Below are 22,615 nucleotides of genomic sequence, written 5' to 3'. Positions count from 1 at the left end.
TCCCTCTTGTCTCGTTTTAAGTCCAACCCCCCCCCCCCCCCCCCCCCGTGTCGTGGTTTCATCAATTTTGACGTGACATTCACATCTGCAAGTTCTTGCCCGCGGGCTCTGACGTGTGCCAGCACGTGGATCGATTACAAAGGGCGTTGAGGGCAGTCGAGATGGCATCTGAAGGAGCTGTGCGGCACGCGCGGGTAATGAATTGCTAGAACGCTCGACTGGACATTGATCACACACTTCTGCTGACGACCGTCAATTTGCTACTTCCTTTTATAGCGGTTTATATCTGCTACTTGGTTCATGATTTATGAACTGGTGGCTTAAGTGAAACATTATGTTTGTCATTACACTGGAATATTTCATATCATAAAAGCAAAGATGCATTAAACTTTCACGTATAGTTGAACAACTTGACACATTGACCCAGAGTTAGTTGAACTCATTGACTTGTTTATGCTACCTGCGGCCCTTTAGTTAACCAATGTTGCTACATGTCAATTAAAGCCACCTAGGAGATCATGCAAAACAATCACAGAGCAAAAGTTGCTGTTTGGGGGGATTTGTGCTTCCCATTAGTAGACTCTCTTGGCTTTTGCTTTTGGGAAATAATCTAAATTTACCACCTGATCTCAAGGCTGTAACTCAGTGCCAGCTAAGGCGGACATTTACTGTGGCAAGCATCTCCCAGCAAGCACTGCAGGGTCGTTCTAAGACGTCAAACACTACAAATCTAACTGGAGTGGAGGAAATGGAGGAGTAGAAAAAAAAAAAAAGAGGAAATCAATATTTTACAACCCCGACTGAACATTTATCAGCGTATTGGTAAAGCAAGTTATAAGTTATGTCTTATTTTCAGCAGCTGCAGACAATAGAATACATTGACGTCATCACACTTACCGCCGTCATCTTTTAAAATACACAGCGAGCTTTTAAAATATCCCACTTCAATTGTTCTCCCACCAAGGCTATTTTTCTTCCTTCATAAAATTGAAAAAAAGGTATATTTTATTAGTTTCAATGTTTATGCAGGAAAATAGACAGAAGCAGCAGTGGCCCACCGGCACGTGTTATGAATTTTATTATGGACTTGACATTCATATATAAAAGAAGATTGTAATGATATTATATTTTAATGACTATCTCTTTGCGCAGTCACCTTATCGTGCCAAAGAGGCAATGGGAATATCTGAGTCGCGTCTACGTTGATCGTCTTTCACTTCAAGGCTTCAAATATTTCATAAACAGGGACTTCACATTGTAACTTGATGTGAGAGCACAACAAGAGTGAGGCGGAAAGTGTTGTTTCCTGCCTGTGAGGTTGCAATTATTCATAACTCATGCATCCAAATTCACATTATTTCAAAGGAGCAAAAAGAGCCGCTGATCAAGTTTGAAATCTTCCGGTCTCCAAGGGTGATTTTTTTTTTTTTTTTTCTTTTTTATTCATTTGATTTTTTTTTTTTTTTTTTTTTCCACATCGAAGATGCCCTGTGGAGGATATTCACTCAGCAACAGAAAGCATTTCAGTGAAAAACAAATCAAATGGAATCTTAATAAGGCTTGATTAAAAACCACTACGTGCTTCTTCCACCATACTTTTTGTCTTATCCTCACGTTTCAAAAGGCATCGTTGTTCTCAATGTGCTCATTTGCTTCACCGCTTATAATGACACATTTTTGCCGTTTCCTGTTTTTACCCTTCACATATGATTGAACCTGCAGTCAAATGGCTGAAAGGTTTATAATTTACGTTTTAATAACGTTTTCCGAGACACAAATTGGGCTTCAAAAGTTAAACATGCAAGTGTGTGTTCCCCAAAACAAAACAAACCTGCAAAAATGCAGATGTCATTTGAATGTCTCAATAGGCACACCCCAAAAAAAACCTTTTGACTCTTAAACGGGGTCACCATCTGCAGCTGGGAATTACATTTCTTGTATTATTATAATTTCGTGTCACGGCCGCTTCTTCCGTTGCAATGGCGGTCTGTTGTTTGAGGTTCAACAAAAAAACATAATAGAGTGCAGAGCATGTGGCGCCTCAAAGCGTTTTTTTCGGCGGGGCTTAGTTTTTCCCTTTAAGCAAGTGGTGGGGAGTCGCCAACTTTTTCCACCCCCTCGCGATTGTCTAATTCACTCACCTTAGAGCGCATCACTCGGTATGTGGCGGGCCTCGGTTCTTTCAAGGTGATTCTATTGTTGACTTTTAAATGAGAGTAAAAACCAGGAAAAGCAAACGAACCAAGACTGTCGGAAAGGTAGGATAATTCATGTGCCTTCCACCACAGCTTCTTAAAATTCACACCACATTTAGTGAAGGTCAAGTACTCTGAAGGAACAACAAAGACGAGCTGACTTTTGTCTCGCGCTTTTGTGTATGTTTGTGAAAAAAGTAATTGCGTTTGGATTTTTCTATTCCTCCTGCAAGTGAAGACCTCCGTGTAGTGTGTGTGTATATGTGCATGTGTTTGCCTCCACTCACAGCGGGACGGCTCCAGTGTGAAGAGGCCTGGACGTACATACTAATCATATATGTAGTAGCTGGCTCCTCACTGAGCACGTTTCCACAGTAACGCCAGTGCGTGGCTCAATAATACATGCAGCACTTGATCCAATTTAGGTAGACTGATCAAAAGACTCTCTACTTGTAAAAGTCTGAAGATTAAAAGCAAAGGAACTCTATGGATTTACCTTTTTTACTTCCTCCAACCAAATTACAACCAGTATTTTGCACATAATCTTGCAATAGGCAAAATATGGCCCGAGGGCCGCATCCGGCCCGGCAACTGTCTCTGAGTGGCCCTCACAGTGACCATGAAAGGTCAAAGAAAAATTATGCGTTTAATTTGAAAGTTGCCCATTTATTTTACGTGTGGATGCATGGACACTAATACAAGCGAACAAACTTTGTATGCGGTTTAGCCAACTAAGCAATGTTTGAAACTCTAACCCTGACTGTTAAATCCTTGATACACTTTTTTAAGCGTCAAAAATCCAAATGAATTCACTGCTGAACCCATACCTTTGTGTATGCGGTATGCACAAGCTGTCGACTCGCTTCCTCAGGGCCGTTCGGTGCTTTTTCAAAATTTTTATGCGTGAGATGACCAACTTGACGCCGGAAGGCAAAGGTGCATTCAAACGGATGCTCAGCAGATGTCAAGAGGACGATGCACGCGTCGGGAACTCACTTTTTGTTTAACGGGCTGCTGAAGACGTGCCTTGCAGCGGATGCCAGTCAACACGGCGCGCTGCCCGAGTGTGCGCCTCATTGCCGCCAAAGCCTGCCTTCACCTTTGCAACTCAGCGAAATAGATAGTTTGGCTTTTAGGGCAACTTTCGTACGGTGATGACTGCAAAGCGTTGCCACAAATAATAAGTAACAGTAAACCAGTATTGCAGTCACAGCGGTACTTTGACTAAGTCATCATTCACATCATATTTTACCATTTGAATGAATGGGAATGTCATTAATCGGTTCCATTATTTGTTGTTGTCTTAACCCCTAACAGAGGATAAAGAATATATGACTTAAGTAATGTTGTATTGAATAAATGTGTTGCTGTGCAGTTTGTGTTCAAATATCTGTTGATTCAAAGTTTAGGCTATAGATGCTATGCTTTCGATTATGTGTTAGCATTAGCGTTAAGCTAGCAGACTAGTTGAAAATATGTTTGAAGTATTTTAAGTTTTAATTAGAATTTTGCATCTTCCCAAGACTTTCACTGCTAAGTGAATAGTAGATTAATTATTTGAGACATCATGGCAAGTCTTGTATTCTGAGCATGTTTTTTTGAATTTGAGCCATGGACATGCAAAAGCCAGGCCTTTGCTGGCTTTGATAGCGAGAAAGGGAAAATGCTTTTGGTCTGGTCCGAGGAAAAATCTAAACAGTCTCCACGCCGCTGGAATATATTTTGGGATAATCTGTCATTTTACAATCGGTTTTAGCTGGCTTTGATTGCATAAAAATGCAAAGTGCTCACATTTGGCCCGATTGTATTTGTGAAGCTCGCGTTAAGAAAGCTGCTGCATACAAAAAAAACTAGAAAGGATAACGCTGTCAGAGCTGGCATTAGATTGCAGACTCACAACCATGTTGTCAATCATTTTGTAAGAGCCTCGCTGATTTTTTTTTTTTCCTATTTTTTTTTTTTTTTTTAGTAGAAAGAAAAATCAGTATTGGTCTTTTCACAGGCAGCATGATGGTGAGATGCGCCAACACGGGTTGCGGGGGGAGGTGGGGTGAAGAAAGCTGTCAGGAAGCATGCAAGCTCAGTTGCACCCTTGACAGACTTAGATTTGCATTCATTACTGATTCCTTGCACTTTTTTTTTCAGCTCATGATAGCCTACAACGCAATATTTTGCGTAATCACACAGAAGCAGTTGGAACTGTTTCTGGCGTAAACCATCCAGTGACATTTGGCGAGAGATTTTAGCTTCTTTTTCATCTTTGACACTAACGAGTTCTCAGCGGCGAAGCAGCCTTCCCATGAGCGGCGTGTGCTCAAACCGGCCCTCATAGCTCGCTGGGAAGATGTGGAAGCTCTCTTGTTTTGTTTTTTTGTAGTGGCATGTTTTCTCTTCATGGATTTTGACGTGCGTTTTATTGTTTTATTCATTGTATGCGTTTTCTTGCTTGATCACCCCACTGACAATGTTTGTTATACTGTGTTTTGTGCACCCTAAATTACCCGCCTGCTGATTGCAGTACACACACGCACACAGACACACACGCTCATACACACACACACTTACAGACACACACACACACGGAATTGCTTTGCTGTCTGCTAATCAGTTCCCGCATTAAGGGAACACGCTAATCACGGCTGCAACACACGCACTCGCTCATCTTCATGATACATCTGTATAGGACGTTCATTAAAATTCAGCCTTTCAACAAATAATTACAAACACGTAACAAGACGATTAGTATAATACATGTACACTTGCAGGGTTGCCCAACATGGCGCCTGTGGGCAGTAAATAGCCCCCAAGGACATAATTGGTAGCCTGCAGGCCTGTTCTAAAAACACAGGAGCTTATCAGGGATGGGACATTGTGAGTTTCTTGAAATGTTGTAAAATTGATCATTTGAAAATGTGGTGGCCCTTCACATAAAAAGTAGTATAGTTCGATGGACAGAACAAAAAGTCATCGTAGGTTTGTCTCTGGACCAAAGGACAGCTGGTTAGATTGGTGAACAATCATATCGTTATTCTGTACTGTCGTGTAGGTTAATAGGAGGACAGAAAGATAGGTTGTGGTAAATTGTTAGATTAGTAGTCTGGTAATTTGGTAGGCAGACAGATCGATCGATCAAGTCAATAGCACCTTTCATCATTCCCTGTAACGGTCAGCGTTGACCTTCTCAGCATGAAGTCTTTCTCCAAAGTGACGCGTCCCTGGTGTGTCCAGTTTGGAAAACAAGCTTGCTTCTATTAGGGCCTTGTTGCTGTTGTCGATGCAAATCAGCATGGACCTTTGCGCCGATCGATACACGTGAGAAAGGATCTTCTCCTTAGGGACTCGTCAATGGCAGGAGTCTATTAATACAATGCCCCCCTCTTCCTGTGGTCTGATTTGAAAATCTAAAAGCTTAGATGGCAAAAGTATTCACACTTAACTTAAATAGAAGTTTAGATACGTGTAAAAACAAAACAAAACAAAAAAATTATCTACGTAAAAGCTCTGAATCATTAAACGTGATAGTAATTCAAACCACTCAAATGTCAAATCATCTTCCTCCATTTAAATGAACGGAGATGCCATTAATCCGCTCAAGCCCCTCCAAAAACAAACAAACAAATCATTGCCTATAGCGTTAGCATTAAGATAACGAGCTTTCATGTACTCAGTTACTCCTCGATATTTTTCTAGTACACAAAAGCAAGACCTTGCTTCAAGATGAAAAAGCCCATTCACTCACAATAGACTCACAACATGCAGTGCTAAAAGCATTAAGCCGATGATTCATCCTCCACGACAATCCATCCCAGTGAGAGCAGAAGAATAATGGCTACACTGAGTGTGTTGTTTTACTTTATTTGTTTATTCATTTATTATTTTCCTCACAACCGTTTAAGCCACAATCATGAAGCGTCCGTGCTCTAATTTTCCATCCATCGAGCGTGATGCCGTACTTGTTCTGCTGATTAAGTCAGCTAGTTTTGGGGGGTTTTTCGCATCAAAGCCCGACTGATTATTGAGCGTTGGCCGGGGGATTTAGTGCACATCTTGTCAAAAACAAGAACGCCTCTTTGTCTCACTTGTTTTTACTTGAGACTTCCTCCCATAATATATAGAATGCGCAAAAGCCAAAGCAGCAGGTTTAGTGGAATGGATGCGCCAACCGGGCACTGCTACCAATCTCAGCAGGACCACCTATAGATCTCGACGCCGGTGTCAGCTCATTTAGGTTCATTACCCATCGGAGGCCGATGATGATGAGCTGTGAGAGTCTGTCTGGCCAGAGTTGGAGTGGGTGTGTGTGGTCGGTTGGCGGTGGGGCAAGGGTGGCTTCTCTCTCTTTCTCTTGTGTGACAAACGAGTCCCAAGTCTACACTCGGCAGTTTGAATTATGGAAGTGGGTGTGCGAGACTGCTGACCACACGTCGAGCCCCCGGGGCAATGGCAAATGGTGAGAAGAGTGGTTAGAGTCAAATCTTTCAAGCCCTGCAAAAGACAGTGAGGGCGACAGCCTATTAGTGGCATTGTGACTTTACAACCAACACGGCTTTCAAAAGGCTCCACTCAAATCTTTCTCATTTATTCATGTATAGACTTGTTGTCTTGCTGCTGATGGGTAATTATGTTGGTTTCATTTCCAACTGCATACAAGGGCTTGAACGACTACTACTTGATGCAGGGCAATAATTTTGTTGTACATTCTTTCATCATCTCTTTTTGAGGAATGTTTGGGACAGATATTTAGTCTAATAATAATACTGGGATGACTTTATCCTCCACTTCACTGAATGGCTGGTAGTCTTTCATCATCACGAACACAAAAGCGTCTCCTTTCTGCCCATGGCAGAGAAAAGAAGACATGCTCTTACAAAAATGTAACATACTTATGTCAATTACGTTATTATAGGCGAGTAGGAAATGTGGTAGGAATGGAAAAGTATGCTCTTACACTGGATAGTTTTGAATGTATCACCTGTGCTGGGTCCAGACACATTTCTTTTTCAACATAGGTGAGGTTGTTGTTGTTCTATTCCTCGGCACACATAATGCTTCAACTTGTATCAAAAGAAAACAAAAACTGTGGCCAAAAGGCAGTAGAGCGCAAGACAAACATAAAACGTAAAATAAGGAAGGATTGTCACCGAGCGCTACGGCAATGTTGACGTGTCGTCATTTGTATGTAGCGGCATCTACAAGCTGACTGCTTCTGTCATCTGATACCGGCAGAGCTGTGATTACTTCTGTCAGCTATTGTCTTTGGGAAGTACTTTACAAAGTCATGAGTGGAAGATGAGCGGCGGATCAAGCATACAGCTCACAACCCACGGAACAATGATGCTTTAATGTCGCGCAAAGACAGCGGGCGGACACTTTGACGTCAAGCGAAAATCAGAGCCCAGGTGCACGTTTGACAAGGGAGGGCATGCATCTGATCCAATTAAGTCGTTGATGGGGACGACACCTGAAGAACGCCAAGGGTTTTAGTTTTTACTCTGAGGAATGTCACCCTTTCTTGCAAATATTACACAATGTCACCCACAATATAAAAATAGACCGTAGAACGACTAATATTAGCGCCGCACTGATGAGGTGAGAGAGAGATGATGATGTGAAGAGTGACCAATCCCACTTTTGTTCTAGGTGGGACACGCCATGAGAGTTTCTGTCGCTTCCCGGAAGGACCGCATCGAACTCAAGTGCTCTTTGTCTTTTACTGCTGACCAAGGTGAGACAAATGTAGCAAAAATGTGTTAATACGGTTTAATTCTGTTTCATTATGTCATTACTCTTTGTTTTTATATCAAGCACAATATTATAAGGGCATTTTTTTTCTCAACAATTTTTTTGAGTTTTTGGGGAGGGAAAGCTGAAACAGCTTGATATCTATACAAGTATTTAGAGTTGTAATTGTGGTTGTGAAATTCATTTCAACTTAGCAACAAGCTAATGCAGTCAGAAATGATGACATTTTGTCAGGTACAAACACTGCTAGGCAACAAAGAGCAACCTCGCATGAGCCTCACCAGCATTTCCCATCTCACATTATTTTCTGTCAGACGTTGCAGCGTAAGCACCACTCAACATTTCTGCGGGTAATTCAGCGCCCTTTGAAATGCATTTTTTTTTTTTTTATTATCCCCGGCTTGAACAAAAGCTATAGATACATACACAGCCATATATGCAGCAGCACTCACCACTGGTCATGATGCATTATTTGCTTGCACTCCTATTCAAAAAGTTGTTGGTGGGCGAGGGGAGGGGGGCAACAGCTGCTTTGCCATTAATGTTGCATTGAGTGTCCTGCTGCCGACTATATAATTACAGATTTCGGAGCATGCGGACTCATGCCTCAACCCGAGGTTGTGAATAAATCTGATTGGGTGTTATGAGGACAAGAATGTGTGGCTTACGAGCCCTCCACATCATCACAACCTTCCCCCCCCCTCTAAAAATCGCCTGAAGATGCATATCCGGGCTGAGGAAGATGAGCTGCTTGGGCTATTCACTCCGAGCTCAGGACGCAAGCCAGTGAATTACAGCGCTTGTGTGTGTTTGTGCGTACGTACGTGTGTTAGCTCCAGATGAACGGATAGTCTGCCGAATCTGCTTAGTTTGTAGCCACGGGGAGTGTCTACGCCGTTTTAGAGCTAGCTATGAAAGAACAGACAATGCCAAAGCCAAAATCCACCTCGGCGTTTTAATTGTTTCATTCCGGCTTGATGCATCTTGTGTAAATGGAGTTCTCCTCAATCCTTGAGTTGGATTGAATGTATTGAGCATGCATGCCTCAGGAAAAACAACTTCCAGTTTACTCCTTTGGATGCACTGTAGCAAAAAATAGCAGCATGGATGAAGTCTTTCCAATTGATGCATATGTGAATAGCGAGTAGGTTCACTTCTAGTTCTGATTTGTTTCTACGGTCTTGCGTCCTTTTGCCTCGAGATTGTAACACATTGTAGGCACTCTGAGTAGAGGGAAGCACTAGCAGAGCACATCGCATCGAATAAAGCATGATGACAGGCCAGGCTGCTGTCTAACACACAAGCACACACGATGTCAAGGCAGCACTGTGTCCCACCTGACTCGGCCTTAAAGCCCCCCCCCCCCTCTATTGATTGTCAATACTACCCTTGGGCTCATTAGAAACTCACTTGATTAATGCTTTAAGTAGTTTTTAATGAGAACCCCCCCTCCAACCCCCAGAGGTATAAATGGATGTATTGATTATGTGTGGAGACCCTCTTACTCAATTTGATGGGTGGGTTGGGGAAGCGATGATGCCTTCGGGGACCTCGCTAATTAGCAAAGGCATAGAGGAAATATCAGCTGGCCAAAGCAATGCACTCGTAAGGGAGACAGGCGGGTTTGGAAGCCTTTTATTAACTGCGCAGGGCATGTTTGAGTTTACTGGATACCGTATTGCAATAAAAGAGCAAGTTATGTCAAACATTTTCTTTCCGTGTTCTATGCAGCACCACAAGTCTTAACACAGATGTCTCATTAAATATTGCATTTATAATATCATTAAAAAATGGTAGTAGTTTAGCAATATATATCAATAATATAAAAAAAAAATAGTCATATTTAAGGTTAGGTTCAACAACTGCAACGTAGCTATAAATTACAATGCATAGTAAAATCCCTATTGCGCAAGCTTTTATAGGTTAAATACAAAACGTGAAAATCTGTCATAAACCTGATGCACTTCGAAAAAAAAAAAAATAATCTAACGCCATCTCTGATTAAAATTTGCTGTTGACCATTTTTTGTAAATGATCCTATTTACATCTCTGCATGTTCCATCCATTCATTCATTCAGGGGAGAAGAAAAAAAAAAAAAGGTCCAAATGCAGCCACGTGCGTGTACGTCACAATCCACACAAGCGTGGCCCCTCCTGAGTCACGTGACGCCAGCACCGGCTGATGCTGCGAGCAGCGAGCGGACACACTGGAGAGAGTGTCAGCCTGCCTGCGAGCCGAGCACCCGCCACATTTCTTTTTCCATACTCCCGCTCGGTGAGTACATCATTTGATCTCACATTTTCTTGTCTTGTTTTTTTTTTTTTCCTCTCCTTGTTTTGTTGTTGCCGTTTGGGCCACGGCTGTTGTGCGCATGCAATGCTTTCGATTCATCCCACACATCCACGCAGGACGCATACGTGCTGCTGGCGGAATGGTTTGGATCCGCTCGTCTATTTTAGCAGCATTCACCTTTTGCTCAGTCTCTCGCCCCGTTCCTTCTGCGTTGTTGCTTTTGGGGCAATTTTACTCTTGATTTTTTTTTTTTTTTTATCGTTTTTATTTTTGGCAGCATTGGTGGTGGAAGTAAAAAAAAAAAAACACTTTGGATTTTGGAGGATTTTGAATGTTTTTGCAGCAGGTGACAGTGGAACTGGATTGGAGTTCTTCATGCGGATGCCAGGTGAACTTTTGTTGCATGAATGCACATTTTAAGCAGCTTCTCATAAGGGAACATATGGAATAATATCTCAATTATTCTATTTAGAAAACAAAAATATTACAGAAAATAATGTCCTGTTATTTTTGGAGAATTCTGAAAATACATCAAAACCTCTACAAAAAGATTAAGAAATACTACAAGATATTAAATTATGAAATAATCATAAAATAGTACACAATTATTAAAATATGAGCCGTTATTTGGCCGATTTAGCCATTGACTTGCAAGCATAAACTTGTTAGTATCAAATATGTTGTTGATGATGATGATGATGATGATATTAGTTACACATTTCAGTGGTGAAAGATGATTTGAGATATGAGCAATGTGAGCAAATTATCTCAAGGCACCACCGTAGACAATTGAGACAAAAAATTTGAAAATCAAAAACATAATCGAAACTTGAAATTCCTAAATTGATGATATATGAGGGGAAAAACAAAGAGAAATAGAAGAAAATGAAAATTCTACCAAAAATAGTAAATGAAAATACACCTGTGCTGATTGCTGAAATGCTAGTGGTTAGCATGCTTGCCTCAGTTCCGTGGTTCTATGTTTGACTTTCTTCTCTGACCTTGTATGTGAAAATTGCTTTTTGAAATAAAGTAAAGGGGTTAGAAAAATCACTAACTCGGTAACACGTGCAGTCTGTGTTACCGAGTTAGTGATTTTTGTAAATGTTCTGTTTTTATCCGTGTTAGAATAAATTCATGTCGGCGGCGTCAGCATACAACTGTGAAAATCGAAATCAGTAAGAAAATAATTCAGTCTTAACGTCATATGTACGGATTAAAACCATTTATCACCTAGCCGTACGATTAATCCATGCTTAGCTTTGCTGATTAAACGATCAAAGAACCTGTTCCGTAGAAGAAGGGCCCCGGCCGGGAACCTCACAGAACGCATACAAAGTTGCTACACAGAATCCACAAATTGAACATTTGCAGTGCAAATGTGTGCAGTGGAAAAACAAAACACTACCTGCCAACGGAGGCAGGCACAGCTGTGCGCCTCCTGCACACACACACACACACACACACACACACACACACACACACACACACACACACACACACACACACACACACACACACACACACACACACACACACACACACACGTGCACGACATTGTGTGGTGTTGCATTCGGGATAACTCACAGCCGCTGTCAGACATCACACACTTGGCAACTTGAAAACAGCCTTAATGAGTTGGTGACATGGAGCAAGGGGAGGAAGGAGACCGGGGTGCGGGTGGGGGGCGTCTAGTCCGAATACTGGACTTGTTCATTATGCAAACTTGCTTGTAGATTTGATTAATTGCTTGACATTGACGGTGCAGCTCAAATGCAAAGCGTGTGTTGGGCAACCTGAAGCCTGCGGGTCATTTATTGTATACATCAGTTTACATTTGGTGTTAGTCAACGTAAAGTCATCTTTGGGGGCGGTAATGAACAACACAGAAAATGGCGGTTAAACCTTTTACCATCTTTCTTAAATCATCTTTGAAAAACTGGACATTTGACATCTTTTCCAGGCCAGACTGTTGAATGGGCATCAGGTCAGGCTCGCTAAGCATGAAATGTGCCGCTAAGCAAACAATGCTTATCTCTGGCCAGGGATGAGGCTCTGCGATAGCCGGCTTTAGGTACACATGCACTGAATCACTATGAGCCACAAGCAGGGAATGAAGTTAAGGCAGGCAGACAGACATCTTTAAAGCTGGACTTAAGCTTGTTTTCTGGCCCAGTGGAGGCCTACACTCGCAGAATAAAAGAAGCCTTAAGCAACGTAGCTTTTCACTTTCCTTTGAATTAGGTTGAAACAATTATCCTAGCAATCTGGTCATTCTGTTGTGGTCACTGTCCAGGTTCTTCAACATAAATAAAAATGGCAGGAGACTTGGGATGTTAGCAGTAAGGCCGCTCAGGAGCATGGCCAGTTGGAAGAACTCTCTCAAAAGTTATAAAGAGCTCTCTATTTCTGAGTTAATTTACATGCTGTTTGATGGTTCCATTAACATTGGATCAGCCAAGTTACATGTCAACGTTATAGCAAAATTGAGGTGTTGGATTCCTGTTTCTTGACATTTTGCTGTTGCGCATTTCCGCCTTACGTCGTTCATACTGGGAAAGTGTTTAAAAGCAGCTTTGATTCAGTCAAAAGGTTAACATAGATTAGTTTCTCATCTCTTTCTGTACGCCCGCCTGTGGACGATAACACGTAGGGAGTCCAATAACCAGGGAGGAAAGGAGTATTTGCAATCGTCGGCAAAGCTGAGAGTACGTGTCAACATTTACAAGCGAACCACTGGCGTGGTGTTCCATTATGAATGTGCCAATGCCCACTGTTCCCTATTAGAGACTGTCTTTTTTTCGCCACACTAAAATGTATCTTTCAACATGGCTCCTGGCCGTCTTTTCACAAACAACAGTGCGAGCGCCGTCTGTCGTGAGGCAGTGCCATTAGCCCCGCGGCGTCTTCATCTTAGCACCGGTATCTTTTCGCCCCCCCCCTTTTTTTTTTTTAACAGAAGATGCCATTTGATTTCAGCACGGTGGGCAGCCGCCAGGACTTTATTACGCCCATTCTCGCCTGAGCGTCTGGAGCGTCTTTGCTCACTAACCCCTGCCCTCGCCGCCGCGACGCACCACACGAGTCTGATGCTATTTCAAGCTCTGTGACCCCCATTCAGAGGGCTTCATCCCTCAGATAAGAAACAAAATGAGAATTCACGTGGGCACAATGGCTTCCCGTGTTCCTTTTAGAATGACTTTTTCTTAATCTGACAAGGGGGAAACGATTTAGGTGTGTATATGTGGTTGTGTGTTACACCCCAATAAGCACTGTGATGCTATGAGACAACTAGCAAGAGAAGCTAATGTAGCCGTCTACATCTTCACTCTGTGCTCCTTCTTGCAAAAAGATGGGCTCCACCACACCACATTATAGTCGAATCAATTCAGCAGAATGTCAAAACTTGTCATATTTAGAGAATCAGTATGATTTTTGGTTCTCTGTTTCTCATTTCCTTTAACACTTGGCCCTTGGGAGAAGTCTGCTGTGTACTGATCATAGTTTATATCGCCTTTTCATCTTATTTGGTCTTTTGTACACATACGTGGGCACGACCACTTGTATGGCATTCTTCTTTGCATTTTTTTTCTCGTCAGACTCCAGAAAGTTCTCCTTTCCCGGTTTTGTTGTAATTCAATTTCTGAGGACTTCTTGAAAATGTTTTGATGTCAGTCTTTCTTGTGGTTGCACTTTCATGGAGGAGAAATCTGTCTTTGCAAAAATGGCCTCAGGGAACATTAGGTGGTAGCAGCCTTTGCTGTCAATTTTAATTCCAAAATTACATCATTTAAATAGTTCTTTACAAAGGAGAGAGACGGAGGGATTATTTCTAATCTTCATTCTGGTGTGAAAGAACGAGGAGGTAACTGTGATGGTGGTAGTGTAACATATGCCGCAAGTTCCTCCCATTTTTTCTGGCAGGGAGTGAATTCTCCACCTTTGCTGCCGAATTTAGCCTCTCCTCTACCAGTTGTAACAAAGTAGGTCACTAGAGCATTTTATAGCCAAACATGCTAATGTCCATGGCAGCAAAGCGCCAACGCAAAGTGATCATTTGGGACAGGATTGACATTTTTGGGTGACAAAATGTGCCCTTAAGTGTGATTATTATTCCATTTTAGGAATACTTTGGCATTGAAACATAAACTACAGGGACATTTTCTCTTCTAGTCATTACTGCAAACCTAGCGCAAGAAGCTAATGTGGTTATCTGCTCTCGGTGCGTCATTTTCTCTAAATGTTTTATTTCATCATTTCATACATTTATGAAAGTACATTTTTGATAGGAGATGACTCAATTATTCATTCAGTGGTACCTTGATATGCGAGTTTAATTTGTCCGTGATCACACTCTTAATGCAAAACACTTAAGTTTTTATTAGTGAAGGCACTTTGATTTGATTCTAACATGACTAGTGTGATGCATTTAGGTCCAGCCATTCATGCGTTTACTAATTTTACCTTAGAAACCTTCTACTTTTTTCTCTACGGTTGGCTCGATAGACTTATTGACGGAAAGGACTTTGATTTGTATCATCTGTGAATGGTGTGGTGAGAAAGATTTTGAATTTCCCTGCACCAGCATGGACCGCACAGATAAGCTTGGCGATATGTAGTAAAAGACAAAAAAAATAAATAAATCCCAGATAGTCATCAAGTGGCTACGGTGAGAAGATAGCGAGCGGCCATTGCACAGATAATGCTCCCTCCATAGGACCTGCTGCTTTTATCTCCCGGTTGTCGTCAGTTGGGTCGAGGCTATAGGTTGCTTCCAATCAAATCGTGGCGGTTGTGACTCATTTTAAGAGCCTGGTGCCCCCCGTGTGTCGCCACGCCTCGCAGCACCGGCATAAATTTAGCGGGAAAGTGAGAGATGAGGCTGATTGAAATCGTGATGTATTCTCTTTACAGGAGGTCGGCACAGTCACGGGCCCACCCGCTAACGCGGCCAAACAGCAGTTCGCCGCTCCAAAAAGGCAGTTCATTAAAGGTATGAGTAATATGTAAATGATGGGGGCTGATGGAGGGAACATAAAAAAGGAGAGGGTAATAATTTATAAGCTAATATCCACCTACCTCGCTTGATATATGCCTTTGTTCTTCGTCTTTCCTGGTTGATGTCTAAGCTCATCGAAGAAGCTTGGCCTTGCGTTTGTTTTTCATTTACCTTTCCTTATTATTCCCTTCTTCTATTCTCCTGCTTTTGATCACGGCACGTGGCGGCTATTAGCTAGTAGCTAACGGGAAAAGCTAATGCAGTCACTTTTCTTTCTTGGCCAACATTGGCCTAAAATGCACCACACACAGAAGATTTCAATTAACATAATATGTTCACATAAATTTGCTCGCGACTGGATCTATCGAAAGTCCTATCAAGCCAAAGACACTGGGAAGAAAACTAAAAGTAGAGACACTGCCAAAATAAAACCGCTAGCAGCACTACCGCTTCCAAGTCCTTTGTTCGCAAAAAGTTGGTTATTAACGGCGGCTCAGAGTCCTTCCAAGCCAACATGAATGGGATTGAAAAATAGGAAGCAGAACCCACCCAAGAGTAGAAACCTTCAAACTGAAGTCCTTTGTTCGCAAAAAGATGGTTGATGGCTGAGAGTCCTATGGTATGGAAAAATAGGAGGAAGAAACCTGTCCAAATACAATCAGTAGTACCACGAACGGATGGATTTAATTGAGCTGCTAAAAATTGCTAGCCAAAAGTTGTTTGATTTTGGCTTTGACTTCAAATGGGTCCGCTTACTTTTAATGACTTGGTTTTGCACATTAGCGCTCAACGGGCCTGTCATCCTTTACGTGGTACACAAAACGACAACACTGGCTTATTATATTCCCACAATAACCGGCAGCGTTGTCGTCCTTGCTGCATTGGCCGCTGTTTACTGTGCAAAGAGAAAGATTAGAATCCGCCGGGAGCGACACGGGCCGGCGAGGGCGTCTATTCATTAAGCCCTTAATTGCTAATTGAGTGTCGGAATATTTCCACCATGCATTAGCCGAGTCATTTGTGCTTTTAGCAAGGGAACGGGAAACAAATGGATAATGGCAAGAAGGACACTGTTTTAATTTTTAACATAATATAATGAATATTTAAACCCGTGTCTGAAAAGTCACACAAAGTGTACCATTTTCATTTGTAGTACCTATTGTAGGTTTGTCCTTTGTGTAGATTTTTTTTCTCTCCTACACCTCTGTGATGTAAACATAACATTACTCATGTTATGTTGTTTGCGCCATGTTATGGGGATGCTGCTAGTAAAGTTACATAGGAGTACACAGTGAATTCATGTTTATTATTATTATATTATACTGTGGTGTGTATACAGAATTCCCCCATGGAACTAACGGTGTGTTGCGAACGTGAGGTTTATGCGGTAAGGCACTTCCCTTGTTCTTTTTTCGCTTTGTTTTATGAGTCTGTTCAGTAAAGTCTTTTGCGACACACCTCCTCCGCACCGCAATACCATTGTTTTTATGCCGGTCGTATTGTTTTATTTTGTTGTATTTATCCGCCACACCTAAAAAGCCGGTCTGTGAAATTATTGTCTGACAATAAGCTGGTCCTTGGTACTGAAAAAGTGGGGGACCGCTCCTTTAGAATTTATTTAAAATCAGCACCTGGAGTTTGTTTCACTTAGTGACATAACATTTTGTGGGTGTCTCTGTCATGATTAGACCCACAAAAAAAGTCACAAGAACCTTAAAAGTTTGCTATTCTGGTTTGAAGTGGCTTTTGAGGGTATTTCCTTCGAAGTTGTCCAACAGCTTTCGTGAAAAATAAATTATTTCAGCTCCCAAAGCCATTTCATTAAAGGTACTAATTAGCACGGCCTATCATGAGTAGACACAAAAAGTCACGAAAATCCACGCCTGAACAGAGTCACCGTTTCAGTTTAACGCAATCATTTGTAGCGTTTTGACCGACTCCTGCTAAGGAGTTTGGCCAAATAAGCTTCCGTTGGAATCAAGTATCCATCCTAGACAGATGGTGATGCTAAAATCGCCAAGCTTTTTTCCCCGAGGTCATCAAATATGGACGGAGAATGGCATCCAAGTTTGATTGTAGCTTTAATTCAGGCCGCAGGTTGGCCACCCCTGCTTTGAGCCATTCTGCTCAATGATTACATTTCATTTAGCGCTAATGTCGCTTAACTCCCCAATCCATTGTTTAATTTTGACTTAATGTGTGTTGATCAGTTTCACTCCCTTGCCTTTGTGCGTAAGGTCATGAATTACACAAAGGACCGACGCTTTTAATCACTATCTTTGGCTTTTATGTAATTTGCCGCAGCAATATATATATATTTTTCAAATACATCCTCGCATTTTATGACACGTCAGTGCATAAAAATAGAGTGAGAGGACTTGCACCGTGCCGTAGCTTTTAAATTAAGACAGTAAAAAAATGTAATTAGATTTGAGTCCACACTTAGTCCCTAATGCGTTTGGCTGTCATTCATAGTAATTACAAAAAAAAGAGAGATGATTTATAGCCACATATCCGCAGTCTGCGGCGCTTTGATTCTTTACACTCGTCTGTCACTGCGGTTCGACGATAGCCCAAGTGACATGTTTAATGTGTCACGGCAGACAGCTCATAAAGACGTCGGCAAATTAAAGCCAACCTTATTTCACACTAATGATCACAGCGCAGGTGAGACTCTTTGCTTTGGCGCGTCATTAAACACGCCATATGTAGCTAGATGACCCTAAAATGACAATCTTGTGCTCGGAGAGACTCGTGTTTGTCGTTGCCGCATCGTCGGTAGTCGGTGTTTTAAGTTGCAAAGGTGACGGAATAAAAACTCTTGGCTGGAGGGCCGCCGCGCCACTAAACTCTAAACTTGGCCGCCTGACTCTCCTTCTCTCCCTCGCGCCTTTGCTGGCTGGGTTGTTTTCCCTCCACACTTTGGCAGCTTTTTCTTCTTTCTTCTCAAACAGGCTTTGAGGATCTCTGAGACTTCATGAATATGGCAAAAGGATTTGCTTTTGATGTGTTTTTCCTTATTTTCTTTCAATGAGCTTGAAGAAGTACAAAGTGGCATTATTTGAAGGCGCGATAACGAGGGCTGGGAAAATGAGGGAGGCTTTAAATGCACATCGTCTTGCCCATAAAAACGTCTTTAAAAAGAAAATTGTGCCTTTGATTGAAAGGTATTTCATTTCACTTGACTTTTTTACATATTTTGAGTTCATCTAAACATTTCTGTAACAAAAACCAACCTTTGCGCAATATTTACATTTTATGAACATAAAAACCTTTGCTCAATATTTACATTTTATGAACATAAAATTACAACTTTTTTGTAAATTTGCCTTTTTTAATTATTTGAACTTCTTCCAATTCAAAACAGTCGCTTTTTCCACTTTAAAATCACAACTTTTTTTTTGCACAGTAGAATAATGTCATGAAAATTTCTACGAGCAGATTGTCATATTTCGACTTGTTACATTTCTCGTAAAATAAGGAGATCTTCAATGTGAGAATTATGCTGTTCTTAATTTTCTATATTGGATCACATCAAATATGATGTGGCTGGTTTAATGTAGCTGGAATAAAATTCATATATTTTTAAGCTCGTTAAAAACAACTGACAAGAAATTTTGACGGATTGAAAAACTTGTTCGATGTCTCCTAAATGCCACACGGGACAAAGATCACATCTTTTGAATCCTTGCCGTCGGGCTGGTGAGGAAACTGAGTGGAAGTTAAGAAGGATAAATCATCTTATAAAGCATATTCAAAAGAGACACTTCTGACCCAGACAGAGAGCTTCATGTTTGTCGGCTGATTCTTATTTGGCATCCGCTTGAATACTATGCCAGAGTAGCAGGTATATTTCAGAGAAAGCATAGCCTGTTGGAACAGATGGAATTTTCAATGAATAAGGCAGCACTTGTAGGATGATTAAAGAGAAAATAACACTCAACACTGCCTCGGGCTCTTTACGCTGCGCCTGCTGCTCTTGGTGGTGGTGGCGAGCAGGCAGAGGATGGAGATGGAATGTTTTGGGTGGGTGTGAGAAGATTGGAACGCTTCAGGGAAATAAACGAAAGTCAGACCACAGCCACGGGAAGGACGCGTACACTGACAGGAAGTGAACATGGAAAAAAAGAGGAAATGTCCCCCTCGACCCTTTGCACGCTTGTCTAAGAAATCTTCCAGGGATTCAGGAAGGAAGGAAGGAAGGAAGGAAGGAAGGAAGGAAGGAAGGAAGGAAGGAAGGAAGGAAGGAAGGAAGGAAGGAAGGAAGGAAGGAAGGAAGGAAGGAAGGAAGGAAGGCTTGGATTGTTTTAATGAGCTGAACTTGCCAAGTTTGTTCTAAAAAAGAAATAGAAAAACAAATCTACTCAATAAGAAATGAAGTATACAGAAGCGTTACTAATTCTAATTAGCGTACATAAGACATAGTTGAGTGTACATGTACATTTTTTCACACATATCTTTTTCCGGCTACTAATTAACGAGCAGAGGCCTTCTCTGTAACCCCTTTGTGCTCAGCATGGGCTTCAATTCAGCGGCTCCCGGCTTTGTCCAATTAAGTCTGCTTAAATGTGCTCATGCTTGCATAATCAACCGTCTAATGACCTCGGCACTCGCAACTACGGGCTTTGTCGGACTTTTTGCTCTTGCAAACTTTTTAGGTTAATCAACTGCACAAAACTGCAGTTGTCCTTCATTTTGTGTGTGCGTGCGTGTGTGTGTTTAATGTAGAATGTGTTATTCTGAAGGGAAATCTGCTGTAGAGAATATTGCCAGGTTAAAATAGAATTTCCTTCTTCAGCATGCGCCACTGGGAAATATATTTTTCTTACCTATAGGTAACATTCCACTCCACTACTGGTCTTAGGTTTTAACCCAGAGTCCTGTCCGGGTTTGTTGGGAAATACAAAACTGTCTTCACGCTCATATGCTCGTCACCATGAATATTAATGATCCTTGAATGTGGGTCTAAACTCTGAGAGACCTCCCTAACTTCTTCTTCCCTCTTGTTGCAATCAGATCTGCTGATCCCCTCGGCGCCATGCGGCATGACGGGGAACAAACGCGTGGTGCCGTAGGGAGGCTGTAAACACGCCACGAAGCACTGCTAACACGTCGAAAGCATTACCCGCCGCGGGGCTCACTCGGTGCCGGTGATTTGTCTGACTGACGTGCACCTCCAGGAAAACTTGTCACCATACATCTTTCCCCCCCCCCCCCCCCCCCAATTTTTACTGAGGTAGTTCACACGTCATGCAAGAAACATAACTATATAGGGCGTGACAAAATCAAGTGTGAAAATGTGCTATTTTCAAACGTGAGGCTTAGCTCATGAATATGTCCACGGTGTTGTCCTTCCTATTCCCAAATTCATGTTTACAGATTGCTGTTTTTGGGCTCACCTATCCGCCGTTATTCTCTGACAGTCACCTCTACATTGTTTTGTGCGCTTTGCGAAACGCCCCACAATAGCCTCTGTTTCATAAAAAGTAGTGCTTTGCCGTCATCTTGTGACATTGACAGGAAATTGCAGAGTTTATTTGAGATACAAGCTGTCGATCGGACGATTATTTTGGTTTGTCTTGCGTACAATTGTGATCTCGCTATGTTCTGGCAGATGACTGGACTCACTTCATAAGAATACCGATTAGTTTATTTCTTGTGCTTGTTAAAAAAAAATCATGGCATGAGGAGCTACAAAAAATAATTGCACATCAATAATAATCACAATATTGAAGGGTGAAGAAAAGGGTTCTTAGATTATTTTGGAAAATAGTTCCCGCCTGATTTGTACACATTCTGAGTAATAACAGCGCTCCCTTGTGTTTGCCCAGCAGGCACTGCGGCAGGTCTAGGATGACCGGCAAGAGCCAGACTAGCAACGTGACCAACAAGAATGACCCGCGCTCGCTCAACTCCCGCGTCTTCATCGGCAACCTCAACACGGCGGTGGTGAGCAAGGCCGACATCGAGGCCATCTTCGCCAAGTACGGCAAGATCGTGGGATGCTCCGTGCACAAGGGCTACGCCTTTGTCCAGTACGTCAGTGAGAGGAACGCCCGGGCAGCTGTGGCGGGCGAGAACAACAGGGTCATTGCAGGACAGTCGCTAGGTAACGTTGATCTCGTGTTACATTATTCATGAAATACACTCAACTCATTCACTGCCACTGACAATTATAGAAATCCAAGAAGATCCATTTTAACTGGGCTGAAAGAAAGAAATTAATCTGCCTCATTTGGATTAGAGGGACACATACAGGCCAATGCTGTTTCACTCCAGTCCAGTAGGTGGCGGGGATGCGCATTATATAGTTCGTGTCTACTGAAAACAATCCCTTAATCTTAATCTATCAGAAGAATCTGTGAAAATTCCACTGTTCACTCAGTCATCAATGAGTCATCAATGACGTTCAACGCCTAATCCTTAATATTTCAGCATTGGTACCCTTAATTAATTTTTTGACACATTGTTTGCAGTGTTGATGTGACCTAATAGTAATGAAATGTAGACCTGTAGATGAAAGCAAACATCAGGACGGGCCAATGCCTCCAGTAAAGCCCCCCCCCCTCCACACACATACTTAAATCCTCTCGATATTATTTATTGATTTGTTCAGCGGCTCGTCCATAGTCCTTCCTCGTGCTCTCGTTGAATATAAATGGACTTCTGGCTGCAGTGAGTGGTGTTCACTTAATTGGACTGAGGTGGAGAGCGTGTGTGTGTGTGTGTGTGTGTGTGCGCGTGTTGTGTCTGTCATGTCCATTTGGGACCAATCGCATCGACGACTGCGGTGAAAGCATCCTTTCTAACCACGGCGTAAAACCGATGTTTCAGTCAAGTGTAAAATGAAGTGAAGTGAATTAAAAAGGGGTTCAGCAACATCTCTTGGTCCGGTTTAAAGCTGGTGTTTGAGCAGGGGTGTGCTTTTTATACCCACGGCACTTAGCTGGTCCCAAATTGGTGGTGCCGCTGGACAGGTGCCATCACACTGCTGAGGTGCCCTTGAACACTCGCGTGTGTAAAAATTGAATTCTCCCCTCAGAAAAGCTGGCGGCTGCTTCTTCTTTTTCTTTCACTCTGCAAGGTTAGGAGCGGTGTGCTGTTAAAGCAACTGAGCATATGATTTTTTAATTAAGCTCTTAGGCTCCACTGTCACACAATTACTCAGCTCACTGTCTTTTTTGCCCTCGTCTGTATGAAAGATCATTATTAACTTGTCGTGGTAAAGTAAGAAGATAATAAAAAAAAAAGTCAAATGTGCAGCACTTTGTCAAGAGTGAAATGAAGGACGAATGAAGTGCTAAGGTTCATTGTGGAATTCACATTTGCATTTATGGGGGCTGTACATATAAAACAAAAAAAGGCCTCATAGAAAGTGGTAAAACT

The 22,615-nt window shown here is 42.1% G+C and overlaps 1 protein-coding gene across 10 annotated transcripts in view; it reads left to right on the top strand.

Moving 5' to 3' along the window:
* The window catches only part of LOC147046279 (RNA-binding Raly-like protein), a 33,447-nt gene that overhangs the window by 1,962 nt on the left and 8,870 nt on the right, over positions 1-22,615 (top strand). For 2 of the 10 annotated variants that reach the window (XM_085930837.1, XM_085930832.1), the window contains 4 exons: positions 7,836-7,920; positions 10,016-10,212; positions 15,145-15,223; positions 21,061-21,338. In XM_085930837.1, the coding sequence (XP_085786963.1) occupies positions 21,083-21,338 (256 nt within the window). In that variant the 5' untranslated portion in view covers positions 7,836-7,920; positions 10,016-10,212; positions 15,145-15,223; positions 21,061-21,082. Of the gene's footprint in view, positions 1-7,835; positions 7,921-9,490; positions 10,213-10,573; positions 10,619-15,144; positions 15,224-20,562; positions 21,339-22,615 lie in introns of those variants that run through there. The other 8 variants (XM_085930841.1, XM_085930834.1, XM_085930833.1 and 5 more) reach the window with 8 other exon arrangements.

Source organism: Syngnathus leptorhynchus, chromosome 14, assembly GCF_054491065.1.
Source record: "Syngnathus leptorhynchus isolate UIUO chromosome 14, UIUO_Slep, whole genome shotgun sequence".
NCBI lineage: Eukaryota > Metazoa > Chordata > Actinopteri > Syngnathiformes > Syngnathidae > Syngnathus > Syngnathus leptorhynchus.
The sequence above is the reverse complement of the archived record's forward strand: the minus strand, read 5'-3'. Positions and strand labels throughout refer to the sequence as shown.